This window comes from Cynocephalus volans, chromosome 11 (genome assembly GCF_027409185.1).
Source record: "Cynocephalus volans isolate mCynVol1 chromosome 11, mCynVol1.pri, whole genome shotgun sequence".
Taxonomy (NCBI): Eukaryota; Metazoa; Chordata; class Mammalia; order Dermoptera; family Cynocephalidae; genus Cynocephalus; species Cynocephalus volans.
The window spans coordinates 113,743,720-113,764,033 of NC_084470.1; the positions used below are offsets into that span (position 1 = coordinate 113,743,720).

At 49.9% G+C, this 20,314-nt stretch overlaps 1 protein-coding gene across 1 annotated transcript; it reads left to right on the forward strand.

The window, feature by feature from the left end:
- The first annotated feature begins 1,994 nt into the window (after positions 1-1,994).
- On the forward strand, positions 1,995-19,022 carry CAMK1G (calcium/calmodulin dependent protein kinase IG). Its single transcript, XM_063114766.1, has 11 exons — positions 1,995-2,086; positions 6,850-6,978; positions 9,734-9,808; positions 11,712-11,850; positions 12,501-12,624; positions 13,968-14,043; positions 15,116-15,228; positions 15,978-16,056; positions 17,605-17,692; positions 17,920-18,344; positions 18,932-19,022. The coding sequence occupies exons 1-11, from the start codon at positions 1,995-1,997 to the stop codon at positions 19,020-19,022; spliced, it is 1,431 nt and encodes a 476-aa protein (XP_062970836.1).
- Positions 19,023-20,314: the final 1,292 nt, after the last annotated feature.

Here is a 20,314-nt window from a genome sequence, read left to right on the forward strand (position 1 = left end):
CATATCATAAGGGGTTTTGTCCCCACTCTACAAATGAGGAAATAGACTCAAAGAGGTCAGTAACTTTCCTAAAGCCATTTAACTAGTAACTAGCACAGGTAGGATTTGAACTCAGGTTGACCTCCAAACCTACGTTTTTCACCTAATGCTAAATTGTGGCGGCACAACCTTTCTTTTTGTTCTGAGGCTATCAGAAAAGCCCATGGATTCTGTGGGTAGTTTTTTAAAGCGGGAAAAAGGGGTGCTGCCTAAGGGGGCATCTATTGGACATATTTTCCCACTTGTCTGTCAGGTCCAACGAGGGTAGGGGAAAGAGTATTGGCAGAAATGGCATCTCACCCTTCACTCCCAGACACCCAGTAGCCCTGCGATCCAGCTGTCATGGGGGTAGCTAGGGCCGAGTGTCCAAAGGAACAGAGATTCCCTCCAACCTGCCCCACCGCACCCCACCCCAAGAACATGTTTCTAGTCTCATGACCTCAGTAGGGGCCCCTCATCCCCAGATGCTCCTGCCAGAAACGTGGCTGTCATCCCAGACTCCTGCTGTCCCACTGCTCAGCACATCACCTAGTACTGTAGACAACTGCACTCCCCAAATACATCTCTGGTCCATCCATTCTCTCCATCACCGCCACCATGGTCCAAGCCAACATCATCCTTATCCTGGTCTTCCACCTGTTTGCATGCAGCACCCCTTACCCCTGCACTCCCTTCTCTACAGACCGGTCAGAGTGAGCTCTTAAAAATCATCAGTGGTGTGATTTAACTCCCCTGCTAAAAGATCCTTCATGTCTTCCCATCTCACTTAGAAGAAGACCCAATACCTTGAACAGAGTCTATAAGGCCTTGGATGACCATCCCCTACCTGCCGCTCTCTGCCCATGTCCACCCCATGTCGTTGGAGTTCACTCTGCTCCTGCCACTCTGCTCCTGCAGTGTCTGGAGCTCACCAAGCTCTTCCCTCCCTTCATTCTTTGGTATCTTATTCCTTCTGCTTAGAAGCTCCTTCCTGTGCTCTCTCCTTGGTTGGATGCTTCACAAACTTCCCATCTCAGCTTGTGTGTGACCTGTTTAAAAGGCCTTCCTTGATCTTTCTCTAAAGAAGACCCTCCCTGTTTGTCCCTGTTACAAGCCAGGTTTTGTTCTCTCGTGGATTTCCCCACACCCTGGAACTGTATACAGGTGAGTTTACTTGCTCGCTGCCTGTCTCTTCTAGACTGGCAGCCCCAAGAAGGCAGGGCCACCGCTCCTATTGCGCATCAGTACACAGCCAGCACCTGGCACACCGTAGGTGCTAAGCAAATACTTTTTGGCTATTTAACGAATGTGGTAACTCGGGAACTCTGATATCAAGTTAGGACACAATTCAACTTAGATTTTAATGAATGTCTATTTGCCCAGCACTGTGCTGGCTGTTGTGGGGATTACAGAGGAAACACGATGCTTGTTTATTTAACATTCATTCATCTAGCCCATAACAGGGAGGAGAGAGGAAGGAGTAAGAACACCTGGGGGAGGTGGCAAGGTTGTGATGTTAGAAGGAAGTAGGTTGACTCTGTGTCTGAATAAACATCTCACCGATCTTGCCCATCGTTTGGGTAGCACAGGAAATGCCTCACCTCAGCTCAGATCCCCTCGAGGCGGATATTTCCATGTTAATCTATACATGTGTGCACTATTGCCCTTAACAAATACCTATGTTACAAGATAGGGTTTCTACTACTAGACTCTGAACTCCTTGAGCATGTAGCAAGCAGACGTGCATATAGTAGAGTTCAATAAATTTGTTGTAATTCAAAAAGACAATAATCCCATTTTTGCCAATTATCCAGATTTTTCTCCTAATCCTTCTTTCTGGTTATCACATAAATGCTAGTAGTATTTGGGATTCTTTCACAAACTTTTTCATCTTATTTGAGAAATCGGCTGATCAGACCTTTTTTCCCCTCGCTCCGTCCAACAAAGCATCCCCAGAAGCTTCAACTCTGGAGGCGATGGGTCGAAAAGAAGAAGATGACTGCAGTTCCTGGAAGAAGCAGACTACCAACATCCGGAAAACCTTCATCTTCATGGAAGTGCTGGGATCGTAAGTCCTGGTGCTGGCGGATTCGGGTGGGCTAGGTCGCCTGCCTGCTGGGGGGAGTTGGAAGAGTTGCTCCGGGCTCGGGCTCGCAGCAACTGATAAGCTGAACTGAGAAGGCCGGGACTTCATCTCAACAGCTCTAAGGGACCTAGGGAGAATTTTATGGCCTGGGAGTGGTGGGTGGGGTGGGGGAAGGCACTTTGGAGTAATTACCGGGGATGATTTAATACACTGGAGCCCTCAGGAAACACCAGCTCCTTTCTACCAGTTTGTGCCTTCTTCTAACCCACCCCCAGTGACCCCAGATCTGTGACAACTTGTGGTATCTTGTCCCAGTCGAGGAGAGAGGAGTTGGGGAGCACTTCTGGAAGATTCCAGAACTCCAGAAGTGACTCTAGAACTTTCCTAGGCCTCCTCACCCAGCTTCTTCATTTCCCCCGGAGATGAACAAGCCATCCCCACTGTCTGCTATAGACGGAAAAGAAGGGGCTTCTGAGGCCCAGAGAGCTGATGGGTTACGCACGCCTGAATCAGCTGCTTCTGCCGCCCTCTCTTCTCCGTATTTAAATGCTGCAGCTGTGCTGTGGTCCAAACTGCTACCAGTCTGCAGGGTGTCTGTGCCTGCCCCTCGACGGTGACTACATGGCTGGCAGAGCAGAGACAGCTTGTGTGGAGTTGACTCTCCCTTAGCCCTGCTCTCCCCAGGGAGCCTGCAGTCTCTGACGCAGGCTGGCAGCAGTTCCAGGCCGCCAGCCCCCACCTCCTCTGAACCCCACTGGCTAGCTAATTAGTCTGGGCTAATTGGGCCTGGGCCGTGAAGAGCAGTTAGTGGGCTGTCCTTCTGGGCGAGCTTTCCCTTTAGCCAATTCTGGCTGAGTGTAGCTCCGCTCTGGTTTGCCCAGGAGGCAATGACCTGGGGCAATGACGGCTGCCTGCTCTCCCTCTGTGGGTGGAGAGGAGCCAGGTGGGGCCCTGGAGGAGAGCTCCAGACCCCCTCCCACAGGCAGCCAGTCAGGCTCCACACATGCAGGGCCATCTCAGCGGAGGTGCTGGTCGTCGGAGCCTCAGCGTTCCATCAAGGGACCTTGCCAAGGCGGGGGTGGCTAGAGAGGGATTTTGGCAGGAGAAAGAGACAAGGCTCATGAGTGAATCAGAAATGATTTGCTAAGCATCCCCCAAATCGAGAGAAGCCGGGAGAAGGAAGCCCAGATTGACAAGAGTTTATTCACCGTCTGCTAGACTTATGACATAGGACTGTCAGAAGACAGACGCACCCTGACCCCTTGGAGCTCAGTGAAGTCCACGGCAGTAGCATCTAAGCCAAGAGGAACATCACAGTCATCAAACTTTTAACTGTAAAAATGTTTAAACAAGAGGAAAAGGTGAAATAACAGTAAAATGAACCAATATGCCCACCACCTAAATTCAACAAGTGTTAACATTCCACTCTATTTATTTTACACACACACACACACACACACACACACACACACACACACATTTTACTAGTGGTAAACAAGTTGTAACATGGCACAACACCTCTGAATCTTCTGCCTGCATCTACTAAGAATAAAGGCATTTTCTTACATATCCACAATATCATTTTCACATTCAAGGAAATGAATAATAATTCTTAATACCATTTTAGCCCAGGTAGCGGTTGAAAAATAGATCCCTGGCTCCAGACGCACTAAACTATAATTTTGCAAGATAGGACCCAACAGCAAGAAGTGAATCTATATTTTTTTAAGTGCTTCTGGTGGTTCTAATGTGTCCAGCCCAGCAGTGATTTGAGGAGAACAAGAGGATAAGGCAGGGGCAAGTCCCAGCAGTTGTGGCAGTTAAGGCTGAGCAAAAGCTAAAGAGAAGATGCCTCTGAGGTGCCCGGGAGGGAGACAGTATCCCCAGGCTGAGGACCTTACAGAGTTACCAAAGTGAGGTGCTCAGAAGGGAGGCAGGTATCTCCAGGCTGTAGATCCCCCTGAATCAGGATTCACCAAAATCCCACAACAAAGGCCTCCTCTCTTTGGTCTTCAGCTCCTCTGGAACATGTACCAGGGGGAACAGCTTTTTGTTAAATGGGCCCAGACACCACCCACCTTTCCAGGGTCCCAGGACAGCTGTAGGGAAACTGCAAAGCTAGTCCGTAGCAAGGGATGTGCCACCCAAGTCCCAGGCCTCCTTCTTTCACATGCCCAGAAAGAGGTTTCTCTCCTTAGCTCCCCCACCCCCGCCCCACCACCACCACCAGGCACCGCCAAGTCCTGCTCCCAGCAAGAATGGAGATCTATACAGGGCAGGAAATGCAAACAAGTTCTATTGCAACAAGCAGTCCTGGCTCTGAAGACCCTGCCTGTCTTGCCATCTAAATCATGCAACCCTGGCTGCTCAAAACCAGTTCTCTGCTCCCCATCCTGGCAGATGGTGCAGTTAAAACCTCTAATCCCCTCTCCACACACAGTACATGACCAAAGCAGCCTGAGGCATAAGAATGATAGCATTTCAAATTGCCATAGCATCACGCCACACATGGTGCAATGTAAGTGGTACCCGAAGTGCAAACTGATTTGATCTCTCATTTGATCACATTCTCCCAAAGAACCTAGGGTGGGTTTCAGCTTTGAAATCAGGGCACTGTTCATGTGTGGTTCTAAAGGTGCAGGTGAAAGGAGAAACTCTGAAGGCGGATCCTAGTTTGACACACTGGAAGAAATCTTTAAGTCTATGTGGTCCACTTCTCTCATTTTATGGACATGGAAAGTGGGGTGTAAAAATGAGCAGAACACACAAGTAATCCTTTCCAAACTTCTCACCCATCCATCCATCCATCTCTTCATCCATTAAACAAACATTTATTGAGTATTTTCCATGTCACCAGGCACAGGACCCGGTGCCCATCCATGTTCGCCTCCCATTGTCCCCTGCCTCACTTTTCACAAGTGGTGCAGGGCTGCTTCTCTGGCTGCCCACCCTGCCTGCTGATCCACACCTCCATGCTTTTTCTCATGCTTCCTCCCCACCCCCACCTGAAATATCACTTGCAACTCTTTCTTATTTTACCAGGCTAACTCATTCATCCCTTCAAACTGAGCTCAGGGTATTCGTAAGTCCAGGGGCCATGTATTACATGCTCCTCAGCTATCTCAAGTGGTTGCTTTGTACAAATCAGGAAAAAGGTGCCCTTTTCTCCAGCCTGCTGTCTGCTGAAGAAAAAAAAAAAATGGTATAATAATTATCATATGGGCTTGTGCAGTGTCTCCAAGGTGAGAGGCATGTGCAGAGGCCCTGTACGAAGTTTTCATCATCTATGGTTTCATGATAAGCCATTCTTATCCAGATGTGTCTGCCTCACACACTAGATTCTGAGCTAGACCAAAACGAATCCCAGTGCCAGACACAGAGAAGTTCTGTCAGTTCAACAAGCCTGAATGCATGACGGCAGTTTTCAAATCAAATGCTGATTACATACTTGTCTCTGTTCCTCACTGGTCTGCAGGCTCCTTAAGAAAGAAAACACTCACTCACCTTTTCATCTCCAGTGTCTAAGACTCAGTAGGTGCTCAATAAGTCTTGGTCAAAGGGATAAGTAAATGAATGGATGAATAGAGCCAGTTCTGAAGGCTCTGATTAGCTCAGTTCCAAGTGCAGCTGGGGAAACAGGAAACTCAGACACAGGAAACACCATGTATCTTCTAATGCAAATTTTTAAAGTCCTTACAAAAGCTTGACTGCTATCAGGCCTTCATTCTAGAACACCCAGATGGCAGGGGAGAGGATGGCTCAGCTGTTTCCTCACTCAGATTCTGTCTCCTCTTGTACTACTAGGTGTTTTCTCTAATGGTATTCAAATAACAATGATAATAGTGCTAGTATCTAACACATACAGTTTTGACAGATGTTAGAAATACTTTTAAGCACTTTGCATGTATTAACTCATTTAATCTTCTAAACAACCCTATGAATCAGATACTCTTAATATTCCTACTCTTCAGATAAGGAAACTGGGTATATAGAAGTTAAGTGACTTGTCCAAGAAGCTGAGATTCTAACATGGACAGTCAGGCCCCAGCATCTACCGCTGGCTTAACTGCTGTTCTGATGGCCTGATTTCCAGAAGACCCCTTTCAAACCAAGAAACCTGTAATTTGGAATCCTACCCTGTGTTGCCACTGGGTTCCACCTGCTCCGTCTTCACAGAGCCTGCCCCAGAAGCTGCTGGGTTCTGTCTTTCATCCTCATAGGTCCTACTGAATGAGTGAGAGGATGCTGAACCCCCTTGTCCTCTAATAAATAGTTCGGGGTGGTTATCACCATCTAGAGCTCATACAAGCATCTCTTCTCTCTCACTGTGTCTGAGCCCTGTCCCCAGTGCTACCTCCAACTGCCACTCCAGCGTGCCACACTGTGCCACATTGGAAGTGAAGTGAATGCACTCTGCAGTGGTCTCTCTTTAATGGGTTTGCTAAGTGGAGAAATTTCTCCATAGCTGCGACAGAATTTCTAGGAGTCAGACCCAAATTATAGAAACAGGAAATAGCATTGCCTGGTCCCTAAGTCTGCTGTGGGACCTTCTCCTCCCCACGTCATCTATGAACGAGAGAAAACACTGGCGTTTCAGATAGGCCCTGAGTCAACACAGCTCATCAGGGCCCATGTGACAGTGGAAACTGACACCAGTCACACCTTCATCTACCCTTTCATTCCACCTCTAGCAGAGTCCTCTAGTCAGCAGCACTAAGCTGTATCTCTTGGTATGTTCTCCTCAGTGGAGCTTTCTCAGAAGTTTTCCTGGTGAAGCAGCGCGTGACTGGGAAGCTCTTTGCCCTGAAGTGCATCAAGAAGTCGCCTGCCTTCCGGGACAGCAGCCTGGAGAACGAGATCGCGGTGCTGAAAAAGTGAGTGGGCCTTAGGGCTGGCTGCGTGCACCTGTGGGACTACAGCATTTCCTCTGCATGTTACTTTCCAGAAGGACCGTGGCTGGGTTTTCATACCCAAAGCCTTTCCCCCTGTGACTGAGTTGACTGAGCCAGTTTGGTCAATCAGCTTAGTCAGACAGCTGTCCCGGTTGATTTTTCTTTTTCTTTTTTGGCAGCAAGTTGGCTAGTGAGCCCACTGGTGGCAGAGCAGGTTTGTGTACATGGGCCAGAGAGTAATTAGCTCAGAGGAACAAAAATCTATTGAGGGTCAACATAAGGAAGAATCAATAATTACAGAAGCAGCATAAGATTTGAAAATTAGCTCCAATTTGTACCAAAACAAATGTAGGTTCAGCACCCCAACTGTCACGATGGAGGGTACACTAACAAATCACCAAATGTTCACAGCCAGACTCTTACAACTAACCCTTGTGGAACCCCTGTGCTGTGCCAAAAGTGTGCTGGGCACCCTAACACAGGATCAGGACCACAGGTTGAGGTGGACAGAATTCCTTACCCTCAGGAGCTCACATTTTCCAGGTGAAGATAGGGGTACTCCTAGGAAATTCTGCACCCGTCAGGTGTGAGTCACATTAGAAGACAGAGTTTGGGGGAGATAGGGATACATTTTGCCCACACATGACCTTTTATGAGTATGGCTTATTAGGCGCATTTTCAGAGAAGGACCTTGTTGGATGAGTGGAATTTTGTGGGGGCAAGAAGGACAGTGCTGAAAAGGAATTCAGGGCGAGAGTAGCATAAACTTGAGTTTAGATTCATGAAAGGGCAAGGGGTGTTGGAGAAGAGTGAGTATTGGAAGCCCCTGAACTTCGAGCAAGTAGCATCGAGGGACAGCAGACAAAACTAAAATAGTGGAATGGGACCTGATTATAAAAGATGTTAGATGCCATGATAAAGAATGTTGGCTTTATTCTGTGGGAAGAGAAGTCATCAAAGAATTTTAAGTAAGGAGTCATGTGATCAGATTCGTAATTTAGTCATCCCTCTTATGCATGGTGGAGAATGGATCAGAGGATACCAGCCTAGAGGATGGGAGGCCAGTGATGAGACCTTCACAATAATCTCGGCATGGGATGAGGCAAAGGTAGTGGCAGGATCATGAGGGGACAAAAGACTGCATGCAAGAGATGTTTCAGAGAAGTGATTGGAATTGGGGTTGACTGGTAAGTGTGTAGAAAAGCGTTAAAAATGACCCTGAGATTAATCAATTAAGTGTACAATAATCTCACTGCTTGGGATAGAGAACAAAAAGGATGTGTAGGCTTGGAAGAAATAGAAAGAAATTGGTTGGAATATATTGAATGTAGGTATCCACTTATCTCTACGTGGCCATGTCTGGTAAAATACTGGAGATATAGGTCTGAGCGCCAGGGAGATTAGGGCAGAGAGAGACTGTAAACCCACTGAGAGCAAGGACTATGTGATCTTTCTTGTTATGTTACATCAACAGGAGAGATGCTCAGTAAGTATTTGTTCAGTGAGTGAATAATTGATAAATTAAATGTTAGCATTGTCAGTTTATGAGTCGTGTTGAATCTATCAAGCAACCACTGCAACAGGTCTGTATTTTTAAAAATATCTTCAAGAGGATAGCTCCTCCTGATGATGTGTTTACTACTCCCCAGGCAGTGTGCTAAGTGTCATGCATTATCTCTTTTAATAAAGATATAACAGTATGAGAGAGATACTTTTCAGACAAGAAAAGTAAGGCTTAGATAATTTGAATAAGCCACCTAAAGTTACCCAATTAGTAAGTGCCTGAGTCAGATCTGAACCCATGCCCAACTGATTTGGAGTCTAAGTTCTTAACCCCTGTGCTGCACAGCCATGAGCAAAACCTCCTAGAGACTTTCCTCCTCACCAGGCAGGCACGGGATCGCTGCCTGGGAAGCCAAGCCCCCTCAGCTAATATCACCCTGTCTCAGTCTCTTGAGTTATCCCCAGTCGGGGTAACCTAGGTCAGGGTTTCTCGACCATGACGCTATTGGCATTTGGGACCAGATGATTCTTTTTCGTGTTGGGGGCTGTCCTGTGCATTGTTGGATGTTTAGCAGCATTTCCGCCTCTACTCACTACGGAGATGCCAGTAGCACCTCCCCTGCCCCAGTCATGACAATTAAAAATGTCTCTAGATATTGCCAAATATTCTCAGAGAGGCAAAATAGCTCCTGGTTAAGAATCACTGATCTAAGGCATCCCACTGAACGGAGCTCCCAAATAAGCATCTGCCTTACTTCTCACGATACCCCGGAACTGTAATTGTTCAGCACTTCTTCCCCGGTTACCCAGGAGAAGACTCAGCTGACCCGAAGTGCTCCTGCTGTAGTACTTGTATACTTTGCTCATGCACTATTTCTGGGGGAGATCCGGTACCCATTTGGTAGAATAACCCGGTACTCCCTTAGCCTTTCTCAGTTAACTATCTCTTTTGGTAAAGTTTAAAGAGATTCCTGGAGTAACAATGAAATATGTGTTCCCTGAAGGCGGGATGATAAATTATTCGTCCAACAGATAAGGATTGAACACCACCCAAGGTATCTTTTCTCTGGGATTATGTTGTGACAGCCTACTGATGATGAAGGTCTCACAAGGACCCGGTGTTCCTAAAACTGTCATCAAAAGACCCCAACAGAGACTTTTGGATGGGGTCTGTGTTCCTTGTCTGGACAGCATGAACCATATACCTTTCACCGTGACACTTACTTTTCCCCAGAATCAAGCACGAAAACATTGTGACCCTGGAGGACATCTACGAGAGCACCACTCACTACTACCTGGTCATGCAGCTGTAAGTGACAGGTGACCCACCTCCTCCCCAGAGGTCTGGTGGGGGCCGGGGGACCCTAGATGAGGTGGCTTGGTGGTGATTAAAAGACAAAATCAAGAATTAGTTCAAGAGGCTCTGAAGCGCTGAGTCCTTTTAGGTGCAATATGTCTGGTCATGGGAATGTTCTGTGTGGGCCAAGGAGTAAAACAAGGGCTGATTATTGAGTTGGTACACAGCTACCAGTTGGTCAAATATTTCCTACCAGTTGGCAAGTAGTTGCGACCCCAGCCCATCCACGTTCCTCTGCTATCCCGCCCCTCCCTTGGGGCTTTTTGGACCTGCCCACAACCCCGCAACTGAAGGGGTAACACTGGGCATAGCAGGAGGCTGCCAGAACCTTTCTCTGGAGCCATGACTTGAGTCCATTTTGACCGGTCCATGTCTATCATCCTGAATATTAAATGTTTTGACAGCACTCCAGGCTAAAATTATTATGGAAGAAGCCACATGTAGATAGGTTTCAATTCAACATAAGAAAAGACTTTCTGAAAAGAGAGCCACCCAAAATTAAAAATAGGTTGTGACTGGGCATGTCCACCTGCTGGACAAAAGTCGGAGCTCGTTAGAAAGATCTCTATGTCATTGTCATTTTCAAATAAGAATTCTCCTGACAGCAACTGCTGTAGGGGTTGGTCAGTGCTCCTGAGGGCTCAGCAACACTTCTATTTATAAAGCGAACACACACACACTCATGTGCACACACATACACGCACACACACACATACATGCACACACACGCATGCACAAACACACACACATGCACACACGTGCATGCACACACACACACACACACATGCGCACACATGCATGCACACACACACACACACGCACACCACTCTGCAATCTCAGTGTGGCTGGATGCAGTGGGTTTTTGACTGACAGGACAATTGCTCAGAAACATTAATGGGCTAATTCAGATCCAAGCAGCTGATTAATTCCCAGGCTCCTTTACGCCCAGTAAAGCGAGGCAGGAGAAGTCAAGGAGTGAAGTGGGGAGGACCCAGAGCGGGCCTAACAAATGAGCATGGACGATGTGGCACCTTAATGAGGCCAACTCAACAGCCACTCAGAAGGCTACAGGGAGGCAGGAGGTGGCAAGTTTAGATGTCCCTGAGGACCAAGCTTCCTAAGAGCCCCAGCTCCAGAATCCAGGCCATTCAGAGTCAGGAACCCATAGTTGCGCACAAAGAACATCTTTCCTGTGGGTCTCCAGCTCCTCTCACAGAGCCCAGAGCCTAAAGACAGAAACAGAAGAAGCAGGATGGTGTGCATTTTGATTGGAGAAATTCCAGTGTAGACGGTATTCAAAAGATGCGGTGGGACTGATCTTTACGCTCCCCTGAGTCCTGAGCTACCATTCCATTTGAGTCTCAAGACACCCCTACAACCCTAAGTGTAATTCCAGCTTCAGGGAGCCCAGTTCTCCAGAATGAGGAAAGAAACCCTGATGCAGCACGCTTGGTCTCTCTTTCCTGCTTTGCCTGGTTCCAGCTCTGTCTCTCTCTTTCATCATGGCTTCCTATGTCGTTGGCCAGGAAGAAAGGCAGCTAAGAAATATATCCACACTAAGGGGTTTTTGGCTGTTGGTGCAACCTCAAGTAGGAGCATTTGCATTTTAAAGGAAGTTTCCAGAAAGAGGTCAATGCTTAGCTTGAAGAAATAACTCCCTAGTGAGATCATTCCCAGCACACACAGGGGGTGTTCTGAGACTGGCATAGTCCTTTCTGCACTTCTCAAATCACAGTTCATGGGCATCTGCCTTATCCACCATAACTGTGTCCCCCATGGCTACAGAGCAAACACATTCTCATTCCTTTGACCTGAAAGAAGAACTAGATTCTTGTCCTTACCCCTGTGCCCACAGCGTTTCTGGTGGGGAGCTCTTTGACCGGATCCTGGAGCGGGGTGTCTACACAGAGAAGGATGCCAGTCTGGTGATCCAGCAGGTCCTGTCAGCAGTGAAATACCTCCATGAGAACGGCATCGTCCACAGAGACTTAAAGGTGCCAAGGCGGGAGTCTGTTGGGGGGAAACAGATAATGACCCTTGGGGAAGCTGTATGGCCATGGGGAGCCCAAGTTCTGTAAAGTGAGAGGGTTGGACTACTTGACTCCCAAGCCACTTCTGCCCTCATATTTCTTAAACAAGCCATGGATGGCTGAACAGTCATTGCAGATTTGCACCTCAGTCTTTTCCTAAACTTTTCACTATGCTCACCCTAGTAGAATACCAAAGTAATCCAATTTCTTGAACCCAGCCACAATCAAAATCAAATGCAACACATACATATCGAAGGTCTCCATTGCACAGCATTGCACCAGGCTTTGGAGAGACCAGAGGTTACGAACCAAGGGTTGGTTCCCTAAAAACACTAACAGTCCTGGGGTAGTTGGGGTTGAGGGGAGGGAGGTTGGTACATTAATTGCTGTAAGGCTGGGCAAAGTCAGGACCATAAGCAAGATAAAGAGTGCTGGGGTGGAGGGATGAGGTGCAGGTAGGAGGACAGAGGGAAAACAGTGGAAGATGAGCTGTGCCTTAAAGACAGGAGCCCACAGCTCAGCTTTCTAAGAAATTATACATCAAGGAGAAGGAAAGGAACATGCTTTTCAGGTGATTTTATCCTACACTGCATGATATTTCTCTTCTCCTACAGCCTGAAAACTTGCTGTACCTAACCCCTGAAGAGAATTCCAAGATCATGATCACAGACTTTGGTCTGTCCAAGATGGAACAGAGTGGCATCATGTCCACTGCCTGTGGGACCCCAGGCTATGTGGGTGAGTCTGGGAGCAGAAGGGAGGTTGACCAGTTGGCTCTATTTAACCATGTGGATGTTATTCACAAAGGAGTTCAGTGTCATGGACTACCCAGGTAGAGCATTCACTGATGAGGTTTAGGGCCAGCCAATCCATCTACCACTGGAAATACCCCCTACAATTCCCAAATTCTATATCTTTAAAGACAGGCTACCTCTGAGCCCTGCCCATAGCCTTCCTGTACTTTGGCTCTCAGTCCTGCAGACAGACTTCCAGGTTTTATCTTTTTAGCTAGACCAGAGGCAGTAAGATCTATGATCAGTAGAGACCTAGAGATCAGTAGAGAGCTGAGGGGTTGAAAACTAGCCCCTCTCCTTTCACCCCCCTTGGAGAAGACCTCAACTTCCCCTCCCCCAATTGCTGGGAGCCCAGAAGCACAGGATATTGAGTTTGGGCCTGAGGAACCCAAATATAGGCCCTTAAATGTACACCCAAGGAAGCACTCTAGGGCACTGGCAGAGGTGGGGCCTCCTGCCTGAATAGCCCTGTAGGACCCCCAAAAAGGTGAAATCAGGTAGGGTACCTGGTGAGAATATTCCTGGTACCTGTGGGGGAGAAAGCGGGAACTCAAACACTGACTCCTGCCCCTTTCCTCCTGGCCAGTCGTCAGCTGTGTCGGGTTGGGAGTGGGAAGCAAAGCCTGACTCAGGAAGGGTGGTCACTCACCGCCGGGTGTCAAGTCCCACTGGGTACAAAGCTCTAGTATCTGGCATAAATACAGCTCCCAACTGCCCCAGGGCTCCCAATCAGAGACAGACGTGGCTCATGCCCTCATGGAACTCTCAGTATGAAGCTGCCCAGAGTCTGATGGGAGAGTTACTGCCTGTCCTCTGGGAGCTCCTAACCTAATGGCGGAGGCTCAGCCTCTGACCACTGGGAGCTCACATGCTAGTGGAAGGGACACAGCTTCTACTCTGAAGATCTCCCAGTCTGAAGTGAGAGACACAGCCCTTGCCCTGGGGATCCAATATCTGAGAAAGAGACCCAGGCCCTGCCTTCAGAGAGAGCTCAGTCTGGTGGGGGAGATGTGGCCCTGGAGATCCCCAGTCTGATGGGGGATTCATAGACTCTATCATGGGGAATGCCCAGTCTGATGGAGAAGTCGGAGTCTCACTTTGTAGGATGGTTTAGTCTTCCCAAGGGAGACACACCCCCTGCCCTTGGGGAGTTTTCATTCTCATAGAAACACCACTGTCCCATGGTCTTGCCCAGTCCTCTTCTCTAAGCCTCTTCCTGACCTTCAGCCCCCACCGCAGAGCCCTCTCCTCTTGCCCCCAGCCCTGACTCTGCATTTGGTTTGGCAGCTCCGGAAGTGCTGGCCCAGAAACCCTACAGCAAGGCTGTGGACTGCTGGTCTATTGGCGTCATCACCTACATATTGTGAGTAGAGGCTGGCATGGGCTCGGTTCCTGAGAAATCTCAGAGCCTGCTCACCCTTTCTTCTCCCCTGTCCATCTCAGCTCCTCCTCCAAAGCATGTGCATGTGTACATGTGCAAGCACAGACACACGCACACGCACACGCACACACACACACACACACACTTATGCACGCAGCTCCAAAGCTTCCTCTGTCCTGACCTCCACCAAGTTATAAAATCAGGGCTCAGCGTGACCCGCTGCTCAGCCACCTGGCACTCTTGCTCCTGCGCCACACCCCTGTTACTGCATGTGAGTGTGGTGGGTCCCACACTGTGGTGCAAGCAGAGAAAAAGAGAGAGGCAGAGCCGGGCTGGGAAGCCAGATGGACCTAATGTTCCCGCATCCCAGTTTTCTCTCCTGGTGACTCAGCCCAAGGCAAAACAATGGCCTAGATGAGTCTGGTTGGGCCGCTGCTTTTCACTCCTCGGCAGACATCCCCTGCCTCTTCCTTTCCTAACACGCTCGTCACCTCTTCCCCAGCTTCCTCCTCCCCTGCAGCAAACGCTGCTCTCAGAAAGTAACCAGCTACCAGATACTTACCCTAACCTAGTGTGAGTTCAGCTCTGTACTTCCTCCGTTTATATGAAACAATTACTCTCATTCACTCATTTACGCAACAAATATTCACTGACTGTCTACTCTGCATCAATCCCTGGCCAAGGTGCTGAAGAACAGAGTAGTGAACAAAACGGCCTAAATAAATCCCTCATGAAACTTACACCAAGTGGACATTCTACCATCCTTCTCAAAGATACTTTGTGCAGCATCCAAGACCCAGGGGAAGTACAGGGAGAGGTGGTCAGGGTTTAGGGAAAAAGTGTACTAAGGGGCCTTCTAGGGCTGCCTGTTCCAAGCCTTGGCTCCTGCATAAACACTTTGTGGGATCTGTCCCATCCCATGTCCTGGTCACACCACTGGTCTGGGACCCTTGTTGTCCACCTGTGAGTACAGGAGGAGGCTGGGGGAGGAGAGAGGCAGGCCCGGGGAGTACAGGGTTGTTGAGCAGCGCCCCTTCTTCCTGTCCCACTGCAGGCTGTGTGGGTATCCCCCTTTCTACGAAGAAACTGAGTCTAAGCTTTTTGAGAAGATTAAGGAGGGTTACTATGAGTTTGAGTCTCCGTTCTGGGATGACATTTCTGAATCAGGTAAGACCAGTGGGTGAGATGGACAAGATAACAGGCTCCAGGCAGAGGCTGCCAGGAGAACAGTGCTGAACACAGGATGACGGCCCAGGCTCCTCAGGACCCCCAAGGATTACGGAACATGCTGCCAAGGGAAGTAAAGAAATCTTCATCTGGTTCAAAGGCCAGAGAAATTATTTGTGTCTAAGGTTAATGCTTTTGTTTTCTGGAGGCAGAACCACAGTATGCCTCGTGGTGGGCGGGGTGGGTCAGTTTAGATGAGAAGCCAGGAAGGCAGAGCCAGCCGGGGGGAGCGGGGTAGTGCTCCAGGCAGGAGTGGCAAAACCAAGGGTTAGATACCTGGAACAGAGCATGCCGTTTCTGTGTGTGTGAGATGACAATCGTCACATGTTTGTTGGCCCATTAAGTGGAAATTGGAGCTGGAGCAAGCCAGCTCTCACATGTGTGGCTGTGTGCCTGTGCTGGCCCATGTTTTGGTGCAAATGCACATGCACGTGACGTGCAGGCACATGCGTGCCTCGTGACTAGCGATGCTTCTGCAGTGCTGTGTGGGTGACGCTGCTCAGAGCCTCTCTTCTTTGATGGTTTGTGGTGGGTTGTTAAATGGTTTGAATTCTTTTCTCTTTTAAGACTCTTAAAATTGCCTCTTTGGGAGATTAGCTAAAGATGCATTCACTGCCACCCACCAGCCTAGAAGTGAATTTCCATCAGTCACGAAATCTGGTCTTTAGTTGTGTCTTTCCTCCCCTTAGCCAAGGACTTTATTTGCCACTTGCTGGAGAAGGACCCAAATGAGCGGTACACCTGCGAGAAGGCCTTGAATCACCCCTGGTGAGTGAGAAATGGGGTAGGCTCTAGCCCTAGTGTTGTGGGGCCCCAAATCATGCATTCCCAGGAATCTGCTTGTCCTGAGCTCTTTGCTGTTGCAACATGCAAGGAGCGTGCAACTATGCCTCAGGTCCAGGTGGAGATGTGAATGACACTTCACTGAGCAGATTCTGACCTAAGGGTGAAAGCTGAGTTATCCAGTCGAGTGCAGGAAGCAGACGCAGGCAGGTGCTGTCATTCAACACCGGGATGGGGCAATACTCAGAAGCAGTCACTTTGAGAGGCACCAGGAATTGGCAACTCTGTCCTGTTCTTAAGAGCTTCATTTAACTCTGGAACCAAAACCTCTTCCATGTGAAGTGATTCAAAAACAATCACAAAGCAACCAATTGGTAAAATAGGAAAAGAAAGTCTTGAAACTTTTTTTTCATGTCATTCCACTGCTCAAGAATTCACAATAGCTCCCCAGTGCCTGCCACAGCAAGCCTACATTCCTTCATATGTCCAGGTTTTCCCTAATCTGGCCTGACCTCTGGAATCCTCAGCCTCCTCTCCCAGGATTCCCACATACCTTCTCTGTTGCATACAGGCCTAAGAGCTATACTTCTCTCCCTCTCTCCTACCCCCGCCATATACCAAGCTTTCCTAACTACACTTTGGGTCATACCACTTTCACCACCTAGAAAGTTCTGCCACTTGTCCTACACATAACATCCTTCAAGATCCAGATCCGTCTCTGCACTGCCCTGAAGCCCCTGACTCCTGCAGACCATTCAGACTTCCTTACTGCTCTTTCTTGTTTGCACAACTTACCATGAATTATTCTAGTCCACGGTGTGAAACAGCGCCTCACACTTGCACTGTAAGCTGTAAGCTCCTAGGGATCAGGACCCATGTCTCCTACTTCTCTGGGTTCCTTAGTAGCTGTCACAGTACTGTGCACACAGCAAGTGCCTGAGGAACTCCTAGAGATGAGTGATGAACAGGGGAAGGGGACTGGAATGGTGCAGCCTACATCAGAAGGCCTTGTTCAGGAGGGCTTCCAGAAGGAGGTGGGATCTGAACAAGATTTTAAGCTAAAGGCTGGTGATGACCCAAGTACCCTTTGATGCAAGGGTCAACTAACTTTTTCTGTAAAGGGCTAGATAGTAAATATTTTAGGCTTTGCTAGACATACCATCTAACTGGCAACTACTCTACTCTGCTGGTGTCATGCAAAAGCAGCCTCAGTTAATGCCTGAATAAATGGGTACAGCTGTGTTCCACTAAAACCTTATTTACAGACATAGGAAATGGGTAGATTGGGCCCACAGGCCATAGTTTGCCAATACTGCTCTGCAGCAAGGTTTGCTTTTGCCAAAGCATAAGCCCACTATGACCTGCGCAGGGAGACAGAGGAGTCCTGGTTGTAGCTTTTCCTACTGTGGGCCACCAGTCTCCTGGGGCACTCTACTCAGCTCTAACCTGGACCTGCATGCACAGCCCCTGCCCACCTCCTGGCTGAGTGTCCCTAGTCACCCAGTAGCCAGGTGTCCCCTTCTACATCCACAGGATTGACGGAAACACAGCCCTCCACCGGGACATCTACCCATCAGTCAGCCTCCAGATCCAGAAGAACTTTGCTAAGAGCAAGTGGAGGGTAAGCAGTCCTCTCCAGGGGGCAGGAAGGCTATTCTGGGCCCCCGGAGGCTAGGCTGGGGCACAGGCTGGCATAAGGGCTTTCCCTGGGGCATCCCAGCTCCCTGGAGCTCCCTGTACCCTCTGTGAAATCAGAAGTGGTTTCAAGAGGCCACAGCAAAGGGAAAGCTTGGGGCCAAGGCGCTCTGAGGCTGCAGAAGGCCAGCAGCTGCTCCCGTGTCCCCTCAGCAAGCCTTCAACGCAGCAGCTGTAGTGCACCACATGCGGAAGCTGCACATGAACCTGCACAGCCCAGCCTCGCGCCCGGGGCTGGAGAACAGGCTGCCTGTCACTCAAGCCTCAGAAGCCTCCAGACCCCGCTCTCCTGAGATCGCCATCACCGAGGCCTCCACCCTGGACCGGACTGTGGCACTCCCTGCACTGCCCCGGCTGCCCTGCCTACACAGCGTCCGGCCCGCTGCCCCCATTGGCAGGTCCCTCAACTGCCTGGTCAATGGCTCCCTGCGCATCAGCAGCAGCCTGGTGCCCATGCACCAAGGGCCCCTGGCCACCGGGCCCTGTGGCTGCTGCTCCAGCTGCCTGAGCATTGGGAACAAAGGGAAGTCGTCCTACTGCTCTGAGCCCACTCTCCTCAAGAAGAGCAACAGAAAACAGTACGTACTTTCAGCCAGAGACAGAGCTCTGAGCTGCTCAGCCTGGTCTGAAAGAACTCGGGCACCGGGACTGAAAGAAACTGACAGAATGGCACTCCCACTCGTGGGCAGCCTTCTAGGGTAGGAAGAGCCCCAGAGCAGGGGTCAGGGGAAACGCTTGCAGCCTTTTCCCTACCACTCACTAGCTGTGAGGCCATTGACAAGGCAGTGACTATCTCTGTTCCTAGTCTGCTCATCTGTAAAATGGGTTGATTTGTATTTACCCACTCAGCCTGCCTCACAGAGGCACTTTAAAAGTTTAGCGAAGCAACAGAGATGACAAAAGGTCACAGAAAACTGGGTATACGTGAGTGGTGAGCATTGGATTCCCTGAGTTCCCAGGGCCTCTGTGTTGGGGGGACAGGGGGTGAGGGGCCTGGTTGTCTTGTTTGCCTCTTCTGCAGGAGCTTGTACTTTCTGAAGCCCATGAAGGGAGAGCCGAGCAGCTGCCACAGGCACAGAGAACTTACCCGCCCCCCCCCCCAGCCCCTGCTGGCTCTTCTTCCTTCCCCAAATACTTCAAAGCTGTTGCTCCACTTCCTTTCTAGGAATTTCAAATCAGAGGTCATGGTACCAGTTAAAGCCGGTGGCAGCTCCCACTGCCGGGCAGGACAGACTGGAGTCTGTCTCATTATGTGATCCCTGGAGGCTGAGCTGTGTCACTGTACTTTTCAGGTGAGGGGACCAGAGGCGGGAGGGCCAGGTCTTGGGGCAAGCTTCTGTCCCAGAGGACAGTCCCATCCCAGAGTCTAAATGCTGGGATCTGAGGGGGCCAGATGTGGCAACCCCACCCTCACCTCCAACCCCCTTCTTTGCAGGAGAGAAGTTCAACTCTTCTCTGCCTTCCAAACCTGGTGTCTGCTCGGCAGGAGGAGGAAGGGGAGCAAGGGTATCAGAGCTTGGCAGGAGCAGTTTCTGGCCAGAGGTACCAGCTTGTGCCACGGGGGCAAAGCCTCACAGGAGGCCCGCGGGGAGCTCCAGGGCGTGGAGGCCTCGTGGAAGCTGTGGGCAGGGGGAGCGGCCTCCGCTGGCTTCCAGGTCTCTGACCTGCCTGCTCTATGCCCCACACCCTGTGTGCTGTGGCTCTGTGCAGTGTCCGTACCTAGCTCTCGCCTGAGTCTGTGTTGTTTGTTGTGAAAAGCTTCATGGGCTGGCCAGGCTGTGCCACCTTCTCCAAGCAAAGCCATATGGAGCATCTGCCCAGACTCCCACTCTGCGCACTGTCACTGCTGTTCTCGGGCCTCCATCCTCACGGCCAGAATGGGCTCGTGCATGGAGCTGCCTGCCCATGTGCATGAGTGACCGGCAGCTCCCAGGGTCTGCCTGGGTGCCCTCAGAGTCCCAATCCTGAGCTCCAAAATTAGCCCCAGCCACGCTGAGATCCAGCCAGCCTACCCTGGCAAATGTCTGACCCTCCCTCCCTGTCCCAAGCTAAAAGCAGTGCCACACCCTCCAAGGAAAGAAATCCACAGCTAGTAAGGAATTCTCATCCCGGCCACGTGCCCTCCACACACATGCCCGAGTCAGTAAACGCTGGACGTCGGCTGTTTTAATTTCAGCCGGGAATTTGAATCCTGCCTCTGTTTCCCTTTCTCTCCACGGAAGTCAGGCACATCGTCCTCCCCCAGTTTTCTTGCCCCCATCCCCTCCGGCTTCACGCTCGGTGTTGTGCTTAATAAAATGGACATATTTTTCTCTATGAGGCTTCATTTGGTTCTTTCCAAGTCGGAAGCACCTCAGGGACTTCTGAGCCTGTGTGGAATGGGAAGCACTAGGAGCACACCGGCCCCTAGGGACCCGAGGGACGCCATTCACAGCAGCAGCCTTGGGACAGGTTCTGTTGGAGCCCAGGCAGCCTGGCCCCAGCATCCACTCTCTTAACGGCTGTACTAGATGATCCTGAGTTTGTAGGCCTGCTCTGCCCTGACCTG